Source organism: Fusarium fujikuroi, chromosome FFUJ_chr02 (genome assembly GCF_900079805.1).
Source record: "Fusarium fujikuroi IMI 58289 draft genome, chromosome FFUJ_chr02".
Classification (NCBI taxonomy): Eukaryota; Fungi; Ascomycota; class Sordariomycetes; order Hypocreales; family Nectriaceae; genus Fusarium; species Fusarium fujikuroi.
Window position 1 is genome coordinate 4,667,702 of NC_036623.1, and position 17,016 is coordinate 4,684,717.

Genomic DNA, 17,016 nt, shown 5'->3' on the forward strand with positions numbered 1-17,016 from the left:
AACGGCAAGATCGCCGAGTCGCGAGAATATCTAGTTTCTATAGAAGTTTTTATTGTATGACAATAAATAACTTTATCTCAAGTCTATTCATTCGTCCGAGTAAATGGAACGAACTGTACGTTGGAAATACCACTTCGCGATTCATGCCACCCCGATGACTTAGTTGCTTTGAAACCTCAAATTGTAAAGTAAAAGATCGCACATCCGAGGCACTTACGACGGCCGTTGAGCTTATGTGCGTCACTGAAGCAACTCACAATGAGTTGACAATGTGGGGAGCATGTCTTTGACAAGACCACTCAGCCACTTACAGTAGTTAGTACATATTCATGTCTGGCTCAGGATAATGGGGGCGTGCAGATCGTCGACCGCGGGTACGCAGATCATTGACCGCGGTTTGACCGCGGTTCATGGAGTGCCATATCCAGTTTCCTAGTGACACACCTGGGCCGGGGGCTGGTTCGGGCATCTAATAATTAGAGAGCTCATCAGTAAAAGCCAGATCCTAATCTTCCGGGGTAGATCTAGTGACTTCGATTTGACTGTCTACTTGCTCAGACGCTGATGGGCCCCTGTCCGCACACAACCAGACTGTATCTAGGGGAGGATGGAAAACACAGGACCTTGACCCTAAGCGATAGAAATACTCAGTTAAATCTAGCCTAAAATTAGGGGACTTTTTACTAAGTTTATTTTTATACCCTACAGTAAGGTTCGCTGTTTTCTTACCCCCGAGGCGTATGTTGCAAGACAAAGAAGAGAGCTGAACTTCTGGTTGGCTCAAAAGGTCCCCACCACACAATCCCATGGCATAGATTGCCATGCCACGACATGCAACCTGGCAGGCCTGTTTTTCCAAATGTCGGTTTGAAGCACGAGTCTCAATGAGCATATTAAGAAGGCTCACTGGAAGTGCGGTATGCAAGAGCAACGAGAGGGAGGGGCAATAGAATCAGAAATACGCATATATGGACTTGCACATCGTTGTTTTGAGTTTCTAGATCACTTTTGTTGTTTGTTGAGAGTTTTCTCAAGTGCCTATACATTACTCCCAAGCACATGCAAGGCATGTACTCACTCTAGTTAAGCTACTAGCGGCGATCTGAATACCTTTGTAATGGACCACAGCTTGGCAGTCTTGACTGAGATGGAGTTCAAGAATCTTCACAATGTGAATACACTACTGTGGGACTTATCGTTCCACCCAACTGCTGCCGCCGAAACCACTCAGTCATCGATCACAATTCATTTTCCTCACTCGAGCTCCCCATTGCAATCCACCATGTCGCCACATTCATGGACCCAGACGGCTGCTGGTATTACTGAATCGCTAAATGAGCCCATCAATCTGGATGGCTGTGGCTTTGCATCGACCCCAGAAGGAGAAACCCCTACTTCATCGCCGTCAAAGCCTCAGGAGCAAGTTATCTCCAAAGGCCGCAACAGAAAGTCAAGGTGTGTCATCAAACGCTACCTCAGTTTCGGTTTCTTATACTAGGCTGGTAGAGAATTATTGTGCCCTAGGTGCCGCTCTTACACCAGCAACCGTTCTTACAATGTGAAACGGCACCACAAAGTATGCGAAAAGAAAGCCAGTAAGTTTGGCGAGGGGGAAAGAACATAGACGTTGAGCTTGACATTTCGGTGGAAGGATAGGGAGTGGTTGAAGCCTCAATGACTGGCTTGACGGGCAAACCAAGGCAGAGAGAGAAGAGGGTAAAAACAGGGTGCGATGAAGCTATTGTTGAATGAACAAATACTTGTGACGTCTTAAATGTAATTAGAATGGAGTTGGATTAGCTACGATGGGAGAGTTGGCAGTGTCAGGGTATGGTATAGACAAGAGTCAGACACTTAAATATTAACTTCATATTGGAGAATGACTCGTAGATAGTAGTTAATGACGCGACCTCGAAAGACTTTCTCTTGTATGCCTTCTCAATGTAGCTGATCCTCTCTTCAGTTACAGGGTGGGCGACTGCTTTCTGCCAAGCGACTTATGGTATCTTTGACTCTCAGGCATTTACGCCGAGATTGTCGTCGGAACTTTGTAGCATCATAGCTACCACGAATTGTCAAACCTTTCCACCATACCACGTTACCTTACCTTCGAATAATCCGTCGGCGCAGCACCTGTATCTATTCGGTCGCAGAGATGTCGTGTTGCCGGGTTTTAGATTCGGTTTAGCCATAGCCCGCCGAAATGGTCGTGGTCCACCCGAAGACTTGTGTTTGACCTGGCCAGGCACATATTCTTCAGTGAAAAGTGATATGTCGATGGACTTAAACGACGCGAGAAGGAAGGCACTGGGGGCTCCAGAAATCTGCATTTGGGTCCTGACTGGGAGAAACACAGCGCCGCAAGCCATCACACACTCGTCCACGAGAGAGGAGGCATCGATAAGTGAAGAACAAATCGAATCGGATCCGTGACGGTGGAGCTATTGAGATAGCAAAGTTATGCGACAGGAGTGATAGATGAGATGACAAAAAATGAGACTCGATTGGCGAGACCGAACGTGTTCACAGGAGCGGGCATACCGGCTAAAGAACTCGGATGAACGGCCACTAAAGCATGAACTGGCGTATTGAAGTCTAGGTGATGAAGAGAAAACAAGGCTCTTGGGGATGAAATGGGAAACATGGTCTATTTAAAGTAGAGACCAACTACCAAGCCTCGTTGGGGGCCCAGAACCCAAGATCTTTCAACGCGTGTTTCTGTTGGTCCATCCAAACTGTGCTTGCCAACTGGAAATGAGTGATATACCCCAACCAATCTTTTTGTGGCCCTTTTAGCAGGCTGTCTTGGTCACAGTTTGGGCGGTTCAGCCGCTCGAGTCCTGGTTGGTTGTGTCTGAAGCTGAACATGCGACCAAGGTTCCGCTTCCTTTGACTGGTTCAACCAGTTCTGCATGGCTGGAGACAGCGCTTGGCAACTGTAAGTAAAGCACGTTTGACCTGCTGTAGGGGCTTACCGTCGCGCTGGTGTCGGGGTTGCTTTGAACCGATCTTCTCGGCTTGCGTCGTTTCTTGAGGCATCGTTGACTGTGCTCGGCCTGTCTTCCACTCCTGTTCAACTCAGTGACGATGTATGGTATGGCGATGATCTTTTGCTTCAGGTTTCTGATTCATAATAGAGCTTCATTTTGCGGATGTTTGTGAGCTACTTATATAGGCTTCAACAGCTGCTCATTTCTACGACTCGAGTTACATGGTCTTCTATTCAGCACCTCATCGAGCTCCCTCCTGCTCACGAGCAAACATGGGACATTTTTTGAGCATGCGAAGAGCAAAGAGCAATTACGTCGGCTCATATACGTTTGTCGCTCGCGGAGCACGCTGTGACTGACTCGTGGCTTGCTTGCTACCCTTGCGGATTGCTCATTCACCGTGCTCAAGAGCTCTGCTCTACTGCTGCATAGACAGAAGAGAAAAGGGCTGTCAGATCATGAGCGATAGCGCGGCCTTCAGCTGAAACCGAAAAATGCACCGAGCAAGACAATGGGTCAAAGTCGACGCCTGGCAAGGCGTTCTGACCAACAGCAGAATACAGATCCGCTATTGCTGACGGCTACGTCACTCACCCAGCAAAGAGCCAAGAGACTGGGAGACGGGAATTGTTTTCTCACATCAGGTGAAACATCGCACCATTCGTCTCGCTCTGTTGTCTCTTGCACTTTCACCTGTGTAGCGGCATGCCTCACCAATCGCGGAGGCGGACAACTGCATAGCACGCTCTCTACAACTCACTACCACGGAGCCTGAGCCGAGACAACTAAAAACTTCACTCTGGCTCCAGGCAGTTCTCAATTTTGGGCGAATTCGTCCAGGATTACAGCCCCCAACGCATCAGCTGCACCGCCTGACTTTGCTTGTCCCCGAAATCAGTCGGGGTGCAAGGGCTGGGCGGTTTACTCGGAGAAGTGCTCTGTGAACATTTCTTTTCTATTCTGCAACATTTCCCCACGGACGCGATCGACAGTACGCTCGCAGGATGTAACGATACGAAGGTGGAAGAGTTCGCTTTTTACATCATCAGTCGCCGAGCACCCAATGAACACACCAAGATACAGTAAATGAGCAACTTCTCAGCGACACTCTCATTGCGATGCAGCGGTGACCCCATTGAACGTCATTCAGCAATCAGGCCACAGGCCTGCGATGCTCTTGTTGCTGAGCATTCATGCAACGGCCATTTTAACAACCTTACTTCATGCATACAAGAAGCACGATTTCTCATTCGCATTCTCTGCGACGCGGCCCTCGATCGTCAATCGCTCGAAGCTCGCCAGAAGCTGCTCTATTGCAACGAGCATCACCGCTCGAAGGGCAATACAGCAGACGAGCGACGACGAAGCATATCCCCAGCCTTCATCGAGTAAAGATACAGGTTCAGATACCGAAATGCCTTGCCAATACTCTTATTATCTATGGCCATACTGGAGTCTTTAGCAAAGAGGTTGTCTTGATGGTTAAACCTGCTGGCTATGGACTGTTGCCGAGAGACGTTACGTCCCATCCTTCTTAGCATGACAGTATAGAACTATTGCCCAACCTTACACTATATCTTGGTGAGAGCACGATTGATCTTCCCCTTCTGAGGCGTATCAGTACGAGTAAACCAGCGATCGAACGAATAATATGAAGAGTTTGCCCTGTAACTCCGCATGAGACGAGTGGTGAGGGCAAGAAAAATAGTAAAAGATCTCAAGCACGTAAAATTGGCCGATTTTATCAAAGGCAGGTGTGAAATGTGGTAGAAATAAGCTTAAACCTGTTAGTCTCAAGGTTGTTCAGAAGACGACTGACGACTGTAGCGGATCAAAGTAGTAGCTGCTGGGCTTTCCGCCTAACTTGCTGGAATACGAAGATTAAGAGGATTTGAGGAGCATAGTCCCTCAGACATTCCATCTGGCAATAAAAGCATCTGCAACCAGTCCAAATGTCTAGTCATACAGCACGTGTCATGTTTCTTCTCATTAACGCTTCAGCCAATCTGGTTAGTCATGATCACCAATTCATATACAACCTTAATTTGACAAGACGTCGATGCACTCTGAGTCTGCCTAAGCATATTAATTGGTAGCAATCCAGACAAGGCGGAATCCGATTGTCTTAATTTGTATATCATGAGATCTCATATGCATTCCCTTCCGAAATAACACCGAGCGTGGAAGCAATATCGCGCTTCTCTGATGACCTCGAGCTGGAGCTGTATATGAAGCTATCCTCAGAATTGGAGCGGAGATATATCTTTGGCTCCCGACTGTTTAAGATATGGTTAAAATGGGAGCCGGCAATAGTTCTCATTGATTGAGCCAGTTCGGTTTGCTGTATGATCTCGCACAGGTCGAAGGTTCACCTGGTGCCTTGCAGAGTGAGATTTGATCCTCTGAAGTGAAACTAACTTCCATTTATAGAGCGGCTATGCTACTTTTCAGCATAGACGGGAGAGACCCTCGTCATGAAATGTCGTCTTTTCCGTCTTTTTCACTCCGTACCTGACACGCGTCTTCTGGGCGGAATTAAAACTGACATCTAAATTAGCGGATTGCCTGCATCCTGACGCAGGCCAATCATCAAGGGTCGTGTGTTTTCTTCCGCCGAAGGTTATCGGGCGAATTCAAGGCTTGATTAATGATGCCTCATGGGATTCATAACACCACCACCAAAGCTCGTCCACACCTCCTGCACACGACACTCCTGAATCGATCGCAATTGCAATGGACACGCCTCGAACCACCCCCCATCTTCTCTCCAAGGTTTCAGAGAATCTTCTCTTTTCTTTCATTTCCCTTACCTCTCCATGGCCGCAACTGTCCAATTGCGAAGGTGAACAGCAGCACTTAGAAGCCAAAACAAATAAATAAATACAGGCTCTTGGCCACGATTATCTGGTGTTTCCCGATAAGTTCTACTTTTCTTAGTAGTTTCCTCTTAGTTATCAACATCAAAATGCACGGCAGGTGTTCTCTTTCCAGCTCCTTTGTTGGCCAATATTGCAGTATTGTAAATACGGGATCCCACCTCGCTTCTCTCAATGACGCGGAGCCTCAGCGCCTTCACGACGTCAACAAAGACTTGTGGCAACGTACATTTCTATCAGTTATGGGAAGCGAACATGATAAATCACCTACTCTCAATATAACTTTTGGCATACATGGCAATTCCTTGCCTATACTTAACCCGGGATCTCTGCCCCAGCCCCAGCATGCCCATGCATTCCCCAGCCCTAACACCCCAAACCACTATAACTCTGCATCACCACCACAACCCGCAATTACAGGCCCTGAGCTTAAATCCGAGCCCAATCAGGACGCCACACCAACCCAAGTTCAAAGTCCCCGGTATGTGAATTAATTCGCTACTTTTAAAAGAATATATTATTTCTGACTTACACTAGGCGATGCGGTAGCAGGCCTTTCTCATGTCCTGATTGTCGCACTTATGCCACCAATCGTAGATACAACTTGAAGCGACACCGAGAGACGCGGCACCGAAAAATGCGACACAGCCATTAAGAGGAAATAGAACCTTACGATTGACAAACTTCGATTTTTATGATGATGAATGATGCCTCGGGCGGGAAGCGGTCGACTGACGTATAGGCGCAACGGCAAGGAGATTGGCTACAAGCAAGATGCAGCTGAAGAACTCGGTACAGCGAAGGGAGAACTTATGACTATTTCTTTATATATCCTTTTTTGGCCTGATCATTTCATATTGAAATGTGTTCATTAGAAGAGAAACATATAAATAGAGGTATAAAATAAAACTGAATTGACAAAATGGCTTTTAAGCGCAGAGGGTCGGGCATCAAAACACCAAGAGAAGGGAAGATTCAAGTCTGGTATCTGAAGACGAGAGGCACCTGGAACCGTTGCTTATTGCATCTTTACCCCTCTCGCAATTTAGCAAGACCACCCAAGCCTTAGAAGCAAGTCCATGTATACATCAATTGCCAACATTTTCTCCATCCATTTGCTACAGTAAATGGCCCAAGACGAGTGTGCGGTATCTGCAATCTTGCTCCCCATCAAAGCTGTTTCTCTGTCTAGCGATAACTCGTTACGGCTACAGGATCAGTTGTAGCCGACCCGTTCAGACAAGTTTTAGAGCAAAGTTGAATCTATCACATACAAGCAGCAGAATGTAACCACAATAAATGTCTCGACGGCCTATCGGTCTTGAATTGAGATTGACAGTTCGAGAATGATTGTATATACTAAGCCCAATTGGTGTTGGCTTGGATCCTCAAGTTCCTTGCCAAGTTGGAACTGACGACGTGGGCATTGAGACGTTAATGAGCCACACGAGAGCAAAGCTACAGCCAATAGTAATTCATCGCCGTGGCTGTTATTATGACGATTTGCCCGATGGGTGGACCTCAGAAGGAGCTATCATGATCCATCACATACGGGTTGGACTCAGGAGGAGACTCCCGTTTTCTTGGCTTGCGCAAAATACCCATGTTAGGCCATAGTACCCCAGGATTACAGGCGCTACACCCTCCGCCTACTCACTTCACGCCCAGTCAAGCACTGGGCCAGGAATGTAGCCCGACTGTACCTTTCTACGGGTGGGTTACGGGTAGCAGCTCCCAAGTGCATGCGGAGGACAGGAACATGGAGGGGAGGGGCGTGTCATTTGGAGGCTGAGCGCCGCGCTAGGGGTGACGCTCTGAGCCAAAGTCTTCTGTTCTAATAACTGGCAATCATAAAGAGCAATTGCAGTCGGTCGTTGCAGCATGCACTTACCAAAAGAAAACCCATAAATACACTTGAAGGACCACCATGTTAAGGTTTTTAAGAAGTTTGTCTTCGCCTCAATGCTTCTCTTCGATATTCATAACCAAAATGCAAGGCATGCCTCGTCACTCGAGCTTTTTCGCTGGCAGCGACCATCACGTTGCAACAGCAGGAAGTAGCTTGGCGTCTATCCGCAAGTCACAGCCTACACATCTTCATAACGTGGATATATATATATGGGAAATTTCTTATCAGTCAGCTATTGACTTCCAGAGAGATCTTTCGTCGTCATTTGTTACATCTGCTTCTTATCCATTCACCACAGACTCTGGTACCTCACCGCAGCCTCAACAACCTCATCAATCACACGTTGGAGACAACGACCAGCATCACTCTGCCTCGCCAATAATTTCTGTAACTACTGACTCTGAGCTCTCGCTTTCACCCCAAGGGGAGGTTCTACCAGCTCATAATCAGGGCACCAGGTACGCCAAATAGAAGTACAGTGCTCATGTCATGTTCTGACCACGGTTGGCAGGCGGGCTTTGTGTCCGGAGTGTCTCGCTTACACAAGCAAACGTTCGTTCAATATGAAGCGGCATCGAAAAGCATGCTACAAGAACGCGACCAGCGGTCGAACAAAAGCCACAGGGAGCATAAGGGCGAGAGTGTCTGGCGCGACGATGTTGTGAGAATGGCATGAGAGCCTGGAGGGCAAATGACAAATTTAACAGGCAAATGGGGAAAGGAGACGGGCGAAGACAGGGTGCGACATAAGAGTCCAGCACTGGTTACAAATTTAGTTTATTCATTTCTCTTACTATTGCGAAATAGCGTAGCGATGCTGCACCTCGGGATGAAATGACAAATATATGGATAGATGGATAGATGGATACTCAATTGATGACAATACGCGGCAATGGCTTCACTTGTTAACATCTACGACACCTAAATCTTGGAATCAAATTTGAGGATATGGTTTGTGTAGTCTACGCATGTCGAAATAATAGATGAAAAGAATAATTACAGTGAGTTGCAAATCAGCTCAAGTATATCCACCTCGTAAGCCAGCCCAAGAGTATCATCACGATTCTGAAGCAAGCCGCCTGGGTGCTCAATTGACAATCTATCTTCTTCGACACTAGACCACCCTTTCGCACTACGTAGCCGATGCTATGCCTGTGTCCTTATTCTTTGGTCGCTTGGGTTCTTCGAAGTCGAGATGGCATCTCGGTTTGGCGAAGGCCCGTTGACTGGACCATGTATCAGTCGCAGAGACGACGTCTTCCGGTTCGTTCAGCCAGACTTGGAGCATGGCCGAATCTACAACTATTTAGCCAACACTCAAAGCGGATATAAAGTAATGCGTTACCGTGAGACTTCTTGTCCTCTTGTTGTTTCATCGGTTGATCTGGTGTCGACATGATTGACTCTGATCAATGACTTATACAAGGAGTAAAGCGATACTTTTTGCCCTCGCCATCTTGCTTTCTCCGTCGGTAGGGTCTAACGATTTTATACCCTCTCAGTCACACTTCTTGTGGACCTTGCAATTGCTCCGGACAGCTCCTTGAGTGCTCACTTACTCGGAGCAAGTGGGAGCTTAGTAGCTCCCAGCTCCAGATACCCAGGCCTGCTACATACCAAAATTACGAGATGGGTGTGCTGCCATGTCAAACGCCTGTAAACCGGTCAGCAGGGCCCTTTGCCAGCCAATAGACTAGGCACAGAGATGGATTTCCCGAGGTCAGCCGCCCTGGTCGACAGTCGGCTACTCCACGGCACTCGGAGAGATTTAAATGGCTGGTCCTGTGGTATTTCGCCTTGGCGTTTCATCAGACACTGACTGAGATTTGCAGGGCTGAAAGGGTAGACTTGGTATACCGGGAACGCGACCCCAGCGCCACTCTGAGGGCACATGCTTAATTGAGGCACGCCGCTTGAGATGCCCACTGACACATGCCACGCAAAGTCCAGGAAAGGTCGAGTCTTGCCATGATTACCCAAGACAACAACACATTATTAGCCAACCTTCAAGTCGGCGCCGCGGCGTTTGCGTCCTCCGACAGAGTCGGAATGTCATACTAACTGCAGAGCCATCTCTAGGCTTAAATCCGTCGAGAATCCAGATGCCAACGACCTTCACCAAACGACAGTGTGCTCAACCCTAGCGAACAAGGCTCTAGTTCTCGCATGGCGTCAAATCAGTATACAATATGAATTTATTTTCTCACAACATGGCGGTCGTGAACAACCGACAATGCAAATACACTCCCAATCCCAGTCAGAATGTTAAGATCTTAGGGCGCTATGGTGGTTTAGAAGTTAAGCTACAGGTCTTAAGATCCAAGTCCCGCCATCGCAGGTGCTTGAGGAAGTCAAGTGAGTGAGGTGGTGTACCTGAGCAAGCCGGCGCTGGCCAGCTTGCACCTCAGTTGGTGGGGCATTGCGGGCGATCCGCCAGGAACCAGTTAACTAACCAGGGCATGCTTCACGCCCAAATTCATTGCACCCTCCGCTATAGTTGAGCTGATGCACTCATGTACAAACCAAAGCCAACCACCTTAGCTAATGAGGTATCTTTCCGTTACTCCCGCCCCATATGGATAGAGTTGGGTCTGCGACTTCAACGACACATCGTGTAGGCCAATGTGGCTTTTCCTTGGCGTCCCGGGGACAGACTGTTAGATCCTACATACTACCCAAGAGTAAGCCAGGTACCGTAACACAAGTACCGAACAAGGCTATGGTACCTGCAATCGATAGAAAAGATGACTCTCCAGGCGGTTTGTCACGTAGTATATCACATGACTACGCGTTCGATCCCCCGCCTTTGATTGTTCGGGTGATATAAGGTGCCCACGTCTAAGGGCTATCACCATTCTACCGTTCTCGACCCTTTTTAAAAGAAAAGATATTACCTAGCATTACACAATTTGATCCTATACTTACATCTTTCACTTCCCAATCCTAATATATCATATTTCTTTCCTCTTCATACATTCATTTTGCCATTCTAAGAACTAGCGACTATGATGTCGCTTAACCAAGATGTCTCTCTACAGACCCTTTCAGCAACAGACGGGTTCCTCGCCGGGCTCATCTACCTCAGTGCAACGAAACCAGCCACGACCCAACGGCGAGTCGTTGTTTCCTTTACTAACGCGCGCCAAACGTGGAAATACCTTGAAGATATTTGGCTCAATCTCGAAAATGTCCGCAATCGCACGTTAGAGCTGGTTCCCAGATTGAGACTCGCAGGTGTCTACAGCACCCTCGACTGTTTCATCAACCCTGTACAGTTCTTCCAGGCCGCTGTTTTGTCGCTCCGAAACACTTTGATTGGCCGACCGCCCAACACTTTTGGGGACGTTGTTGCTCTCTTCTGTTTGTCACAAATTATGTCACGTCATCTCAGAAGCTGCCACAATTTAGCGATGAGTGATAGTCAATTTGACATTGATCAATGGGGGAATACCATCAGCAGATATGATCATCGGCAAGCATTCGCTAGTCTCATTCGGGCGTTGTTCCCGGAAATAACGCCCGCTGCCTCGCCTTCAGGCTTTCTGGAGCCTGCAACGTACCAAGCTACACCTTTTGAACCACCACTTCGAGAAAGCGAACTCATTGGCTCTTTTTCGGGATACAGTGATATGATTCCCAACTTGCTCAGTCTCGTTGGATTCCAGCCTACAGACCAAGAAGCGCACAACGACCTTTACACCTTTGGGGAGACGGGGTTCCAGACTTTAGCTCCGTTAGATCCACACGGATCGGCCCTTGTCGCTAACTTTACGCTATTTCTGGAGCAATGCGGAGACCTGTTCCAGAACCTTTCCGGGAGTTGGGTAACGGCAATGAACCAGTATTCACCTTCGTCTGCTCTCAATCGGGCAAGGCCCCAAAGCAATGATGTCAGCTCATACTTGCAACGCATGCGACAAGGTGGGTCCTTTCAAGATCCATCCTCAATGGGCATTCTTTCCATTGTCGATACATTCGTCCAGCTTGGGTACCTGCAAACCCCAAAAGATGTCCAAGAGTACATGATCATTGTTGGCAAGGTACAGAGACGCGAAACTAAAGATGAGCTTGGCGCAGCTGACGCGAAACCTAGGAAATCATACCCGACAGAGAATATGTAAATTTCGTGGGGAACACCCTTGGGATGGCTTTCCCTTCAGGCTCCAGAAACCCCTCTGCAAAACGCACCACAGGGCCAAAGCCGTACGTCAAACAATAGCCCCATTGTATCACGATAACTAACACAATGTATCCCAGGAGAAGGTTCTCTTGTTCCACATGTCAGAAACAGTTCACAAGAAAGAACAATATGCTGCGACACAGGAATAGAGTGCACAGACATGAGCATGGTACCGATTGTTTCACAGGACCTACTATTGAGGGCATTCTCTTATAGCCGTACGTAATGGCAATCCCGAATTTATATAAGCGCATTTATGTAAACAATTGTGTTACTTCCCATTATCACTGTCCTTCAAAATATATGATGCCAATCAGCTACGCGGGTCGGCCTTACCCCTCAACTCTGCTTTTTCCCCTGGTGAGAGCTTGGTGTGCGGTTTGGTGTCTCGGCCGAGTGGTTGCCTGTTTAGATGGCCACTCCAGACCTGATGGCTTGAGTTCTCCAATTAGATATCAAGCATAGCAAAAAGATATAAATACTTTATTAATGCTTCCCAAGCCTTGTGACAGTGCCGACTGTGTCTCCGCGAGATCCTGCAGGTGCTCGACGTTTCCTTGCACTGGACTCAGTACTCATATAGGTTGACTAATCTGATCTCAACTGCACAGGATCGATGAAAATGGCGACATCTGGTATGGCCCATGACCTCAACCGACTCCGATAGCGTTTCCCATTGGCACTCTGGTCCGTGCGTTGGAGCATATTAACGCCCTGGAGCAAATACTGTTGACTTCACCGACCCTGAGACACACTGAGACACACCGACCCTAAGTCTACCATATAAACGTATGAAACTAAGTAGGCCTAATGGTGTTTTTGGCGTTTTCCTAAATAACTCGTTGTGTCAAGATGCAAATATAGATATAATATCTTGCAATTACCAAATGACCGCCGTAGCTTGGATCTACTGGCGGGGCGCAACTTACTAGAATTTTGCGAGTATATACGGTGTACCCGTACACGCCGTACAGTCTGGTGGTCTACACAGTATAGGTAGTCCATGTGAGCCGCACTACTAAATGCCCCGCGCTAAAAAAGTGCAGGGATCCACCTAATTCCCGAGTTGCTACAATGAAATGAGAATATTCTCCCTGTTCAAAGGTATAAGAGCAATCTCTTTCTTGTCATTCCCCATCATTAACAGTTCGCCTGTCAATCATTCATTTAACTCATGCATACAACGCAAAGCTCTTCGAATACCACTGCCATCATGGCAATTGATGGTTTATATGCAAGCCTGGTTTATGTCGATGAGACAAACTCCAGTACTACCTATGTCTTCAACACCAAACCACAGAGCCTGATGCGCTGGGAAGCTATTCTTGACTTCCGTTTTGAGATCCAGCGTTACTGGCAAAGTCTGGTCAATATTGCACAAAAACAAGATCTTCCAGGCCTTCACATTCTGTTGGAGTCCTTCCCAACTTCCGCCCACTTATACGATGCTGCTATATTTACCTTTCGCAACACCTTGACAGGTTCCGAGCCAGGTGATCTTCACGGTATCTTTGCGCTTTGTAGCTTATCTTATCTTGCTTTAAGACATTCCCAGAAAATCGGCAAGCCAGCTGCTGATAATATTTTTTACGACATCAATATCTGGCGGGACTTAATTGGTGATCCTCAGAATCGCCAACTGTTCAGCAGTCTTATTCAACGGCTTTGGGACGACATGACAGCTTCCTGTTATCAAACAGAACAGTTCTTAGATCCAGACTCTCTCGTCAATGGCCAGGATTGCATATCATCTCAGAGTGCAGTCATGCAAGACATCTCGTCATTGGGCGATTTTGCCGACCCGTTCTGGGGCGGTCTCTTCGAGGTACCCGGTTCTCTCCAGCGGCCTAATTTTCAGATGTCGGACACTACTCCGGGGTCGCACTCCACTGTACTCGACGCCGCAAAGCCCCAGCTCTCAACTGGAGATCTACGCCAATCGGCAGTCATGAACATCCTGACAAGCTTCATCGCCAATTGCGGAGATCTAGTGGACATTTTCAGTGGACAAGCAGCGACCGCGAAAGGTCCTCATTCTGATGTTTCCTTGGAGGTCAAGAACTTCACACAGGCTCTGAGGCGACATGACTGCTTCGGAGACCCATCTTCTCGTGGAATACTCGCTGTTGTGGACAGATTTGTGGACCTGAATTATTTCCAAAACATCGATGAGGTTCAAGACTACATAATAATTGTCGGAAAGGTACATTATGCTATTTGATCTTGTTCAGTGTACAGAAAGAAGACTAATACTAGGCACAGGAAATACTTTCCAGTGGCCAAACCCTTGCAAAAGTCTGCAAAGCTGTGTATTCGTCCACAGACATGATAAAGATGCCCCAAGTAGCACGACGCCAGCGCGCAGATCGCCCTCCAGAGCGAAAGCTGTAAGTCTGCAAAACACAGGATGACCGTATACGAATTGACAGGCACCCAACTTCAGAAAAAAAGTACCATGTCACCATTGCGGAGAAGAGTTCACACGGAAGACCAATATGAGACGACACATTGCTAGGAAACATGCAATCCCCAGTGCACGCGATATGCAAATGGACTCTGTGAGTACCGGGTAGCCGAGGTGCAACAGGCGAGGGTTAAAAGGTGTACGCGGGCATAAATTAAAGGTCCAGATGTTGAGGGTTACGAGCAATGGTACCTATCTTGGCCAGATTTGGGTTCCAGGAGGATATATTGTACAAATTGAAGCCCTGCTCCGTGAGGTCCATGGAGAACTCTACACTTTTGGACCCATTAGTAAAGCGTACTTTTCATAAAGAATTAAGCATTCTGATTGTTCGTCTGATAATCGTGGCGCGATGTTCTCGCCTCGTTTCGTGGGTCATTCATGAGACTTTAATGGCCAAAAACGATTTTGCCTACTTCTTCATTATCTTCTTGAATGTTCTAACGAGTAATCTGCTCACAATAGGTCTTGTCTGGGATTGATGGTGGTCGCGAGTCTTGAGGTTCGCCCACCAAATTTAGAGGCTATTATGGTACAATTGCTCCCAGGCAGCTTTTCTGAGATCAATGTCACGCTCTATCAGAAGAATCATGAACAGTTCACCATTCAGATACGTATAAGTCTTGGTCCAGCTTTGTGGCAAATGGAAGAGCGAAGCGATAATATACATAGCGTTTCCTATTCTGGGTGGCACTCCAGAGTGCCACTCTAAATATGGAATAGTGTACCGGATTTTGAAGTGGGCTCTAGCCTCCTTTTCAAACTTTCCTGCAGAGTGGCATTCATTATGCAGAAAAGGCCGTAGACTATGGAGTACTCTTGGCCATGAGCATTTTCATCTCGAGATACAAAGCTCCACTTCAGGGACCATCCGACAATCCCCCCCTCCCTAAAAAAAAATGGCATGTCAAGCCTTGAACCTTAGTGGATATTCGTAACGCCACTTTTCTGCTTCCGCCAATCGCCCTATCTTGTCTGTGCTCTGACATGCATCGTATCCTCTAAGGCGCTGACCTTTGGCTTCTCCTTCTTTCCCGCCCTTCTCTCTCACAATTACAGTATAAATATGGTTGGCCGAATTCTGTACTGCAGAATTCTCTTCATTTGACAGTTTGCTCACCATCTTCTCTAACTCTCTATCTCTCTCCCTCACTTACAGGCACGCGCCGGTTGGGGTCGAGAGTGAAATACCTTGGTTGCTATAATATTGTTCCTCAGCGCCCCAGGAACCCCCTAGCTGACTGCGAGACGACCGTTTGACAACTCATCTGCTCTGTTTAATATTATAAATGTTCTGTGAGTAGAGCTTTTATTTCATTTCATTTCATTTTGTTTTGTTTTATTTATATTTTTTTTTGCCCAAGAGTGCAAAATAGTTCAGTCACACGAATCTCAACTCACGGCCTTCTCCATGGAAGCCATCTCGGCAATCGATGGCTTACTTGCATGCCTTGTGTGCCTGGACAAGTCAAATTCTCAGGTGATGAGCCTGTTCATACATGATCTGGAGACACAAATCGGTCACTACTGGGAGCGCCTCCGACAAATTGTATCTACGCAGGCTACACAGAGCCTCACTGTCCTTTTCAACTCATTCAATTCATCCACAACATTCCTTGAGGTAGCCATCTTCACCTTTCGCAATATCCTGGTTGGCGCCAAACCCGATTCATTGAATGCCATCTTCTCGCTCTGTAGTTTGTCATACATCGCTTCATGCTGCTTACGGCGCGTTCGGCTTCAAACCGACGACATTTTTCGCGATATTGACGTCTGGCGGAATGCGATTCGTGATCCCCAAGAGCGTCAGACATTCAGTGATTTGGCTGGCATTGTTTGGCAACAGGTGTCCCCAGTCTCGATTGACAATACCCTCAATTCCCAAATGCCGTCAAGCCTAAGGCCGGGGGCTTCTACTCAGCCAACCATAGCCACCCAAAGCTCAGCACTTGGATTCGACTTTTTGCAAGACGAATGGCTATTCGGTGGCTTGTCCAGTGCGGTTTGGGAGCCTGATGTGATGCCCGATTCATCGGTTGTTGACGTTGAGAACTTACACCGAACTTCAAGTACTCTCGAGGACTTGCAAGGTTCAGCAATCGTGTCTAACCTTATCTGCTTCCTGACAGAATGCGGGGATTTGCTCCACGTTTTCTCGGGGCGTGGGGTAACAACTAAAGACTTGTACTCTTGTATCGCCTTCACTCAAGCAGGGTCTGAGGCAAAAAATGTGGTCAACGCTTGTGTAAAGCGTTTGAAGAGTGGTTTTTCGTCCCAAAATACGTCTACGGGTGGGATTCTGTCTATCGTTGAGAGATTCGTGGAGCTCGGGTACCTGCAGACCCCAGAGGAGCTGCGCAAGTACATGCTGTGCGTTGGACGTGTAAGTGGTCAAACGACTCCAAGAACGCGAACGCCATCGAACTGACAAGCCCTTAAAGACAGTCATACTTGAAGACGAAGCTTTTGCGACGTTTTGCCAGTCAGTCTGTGAATTAACGGTCACTGTTTCAAGACCTCCAACGCCTCCACGGGCAACGCCTCCCCGTGGTGGAGGTCGACGCAGGGGACCTAGATTAATCCCAGGCCGGTGAGTT

The 17,016-nt window shown here is 47.5% G+C and overlaps 8 protein-coding genes; 6 read left to right on the forward strand and 2 right to left on the reverse strand.

The window, feature by feature from the left end:
- Positions 1-1,117: 1,117 nt before the first annotated feature.
- FFUJ_03834 (uncharacterized protein) lies at positions 1,118-1,498 on the forward strand (the record flags this gene model as incomplete). The annotated part of the gene is made up of 1 exon (XM_023572949.1): positions 1,118-1,498. The coding sequence occupies one exon, from the start codon at positions 1,118-1,120 to the stop codon at positions 1,496-1,498; it is 381 nt and encodes a 126-aa protein (XP_023426985.1).
- Positions 1,499-2,825: 1,327 nt separating this feature from the next.
- FFUJ_03833 (uncharacterized protein) lies at positions 2,826-3,271 on the reverse strand (the record flags this gene model as incomplete). XM_023572950.1 has 3 exons in its annotated part: positions 2,826-2,936; positions 2,976-3,123; positions 3,255-3,271. 3 exons carry the CDS (start codon positions 3,269-3,271, stop codon positions 2,826-2,828), a joined length of 276 nt encoding a protein of 91 aa, XP_023426986.1.
- Positions 3,272-4,076: 805 nt separating this feature from the next.
- Positions 4,077-4,382, forward strand: FFUJ_03832 (uncharacterized protein; the record flags this gene model as incomplete). The annotated part of the gene is made up of 1 exon (XM_023572952.1): positions 4,077-4,382. One exon carries the CDS (start codon positions 4,077-4,079, stop codon positions 4,380-4,382), a length of 306 nt encoding a protein of 101 aa, XP_023426987.1.
- Positions 4,383-7,856: 3,474 nt separating this feature from the next.
- On the forward strand, positions 7,857-8,440 carry FFUJ_03831 (uncharacterized protein; the record flags this gene model as incomplete). XM_023572953.1 has 2 exons in its annotated part: positions 7,857-8,233; positions 8,287-8,440. The coding sequence occupies 2 exons, from the start codon at positions 7,857-7,859 to the stop codon at positions 8,438-8,440; spliced, it is 531 nt and encodes a 176-aa protein (XP_023426988.1).
- A 467-nt stretch (positions 8,441-8,907) lies between these two features.
- On the reverse strand, positions 8,908-9,172 carry FFUJ_03830 (uncharacterized protein; the record flags this gene model as incomplete). XM_023572954.1 has 2 exons in its annotated part: positions 8,908-9,071; positions 9,121-9,172. The coding sequence occupies 2 exons, from the start codon at positions 9,170-9,172 to the stop codon at positions 8,908-8,910; spliced, it is 216 nt and encodes a 71-aa protein (XP_023426989.1).
- Positions 9,173-10,783: 1,611 nt separating this feature from the next.
- On the forward strand, positions 10,784-12,104 carry FFUJ_03829 (uncharacterized protein; the record flags this gene model as incomplete). XM_023572955.1 has 3 exons in its annotated part: positions 10,784-11,815; positions 11,886-11,978; positions 12,033-12,104. The coding sequence occupies 3 exons, from the start codon at positions 10,784-10,786 to the stop codon at positions 12,102-12,104; spliced, it is 1,197 nt and encodes a 398-aa protein (XP_023426990.1).
- A 1,064-nt stretch (positions 12,105-13,168) lies between these two features.
- FFUJ_03828 (uncharacterized protein) lies at positions 13,169-14,346 on the forward strand (the record flags this gene model as incomplete). XM_023572956.1 has 2 exons in its annotated part: positions 13,169-14,158; positions 14,218-14,346. The coding sequence occupies 2 exons, from the start codon at positions 13,169-13,171 to the stop codon at positions 14,344-14,346; spliced, it is 1,119 nt and encodes a 372-aa protein (XP_023426991.1).
- Positions 14,347-15,830: 1,484 nt separating this feature from the next.
- On the forward strand, positions 15,831-17,013 carry FFUJ_03827 (uncharacterized protein; the record flags this gene model as incomplete). XM_023572957.1 has 2 exons in its annotated part: positions 15,831-16,802; positions 16,861-17,013. 2 exons carry the CDS (start codon positions 15,831-15,833, stop codon positions 17,011-17,013), a joined length of 1,125 nt encoding a protein of 374 aa, XP_023426992.1.
- Positions 17,014-17,016: the final 3 nt, after the last annotated feature.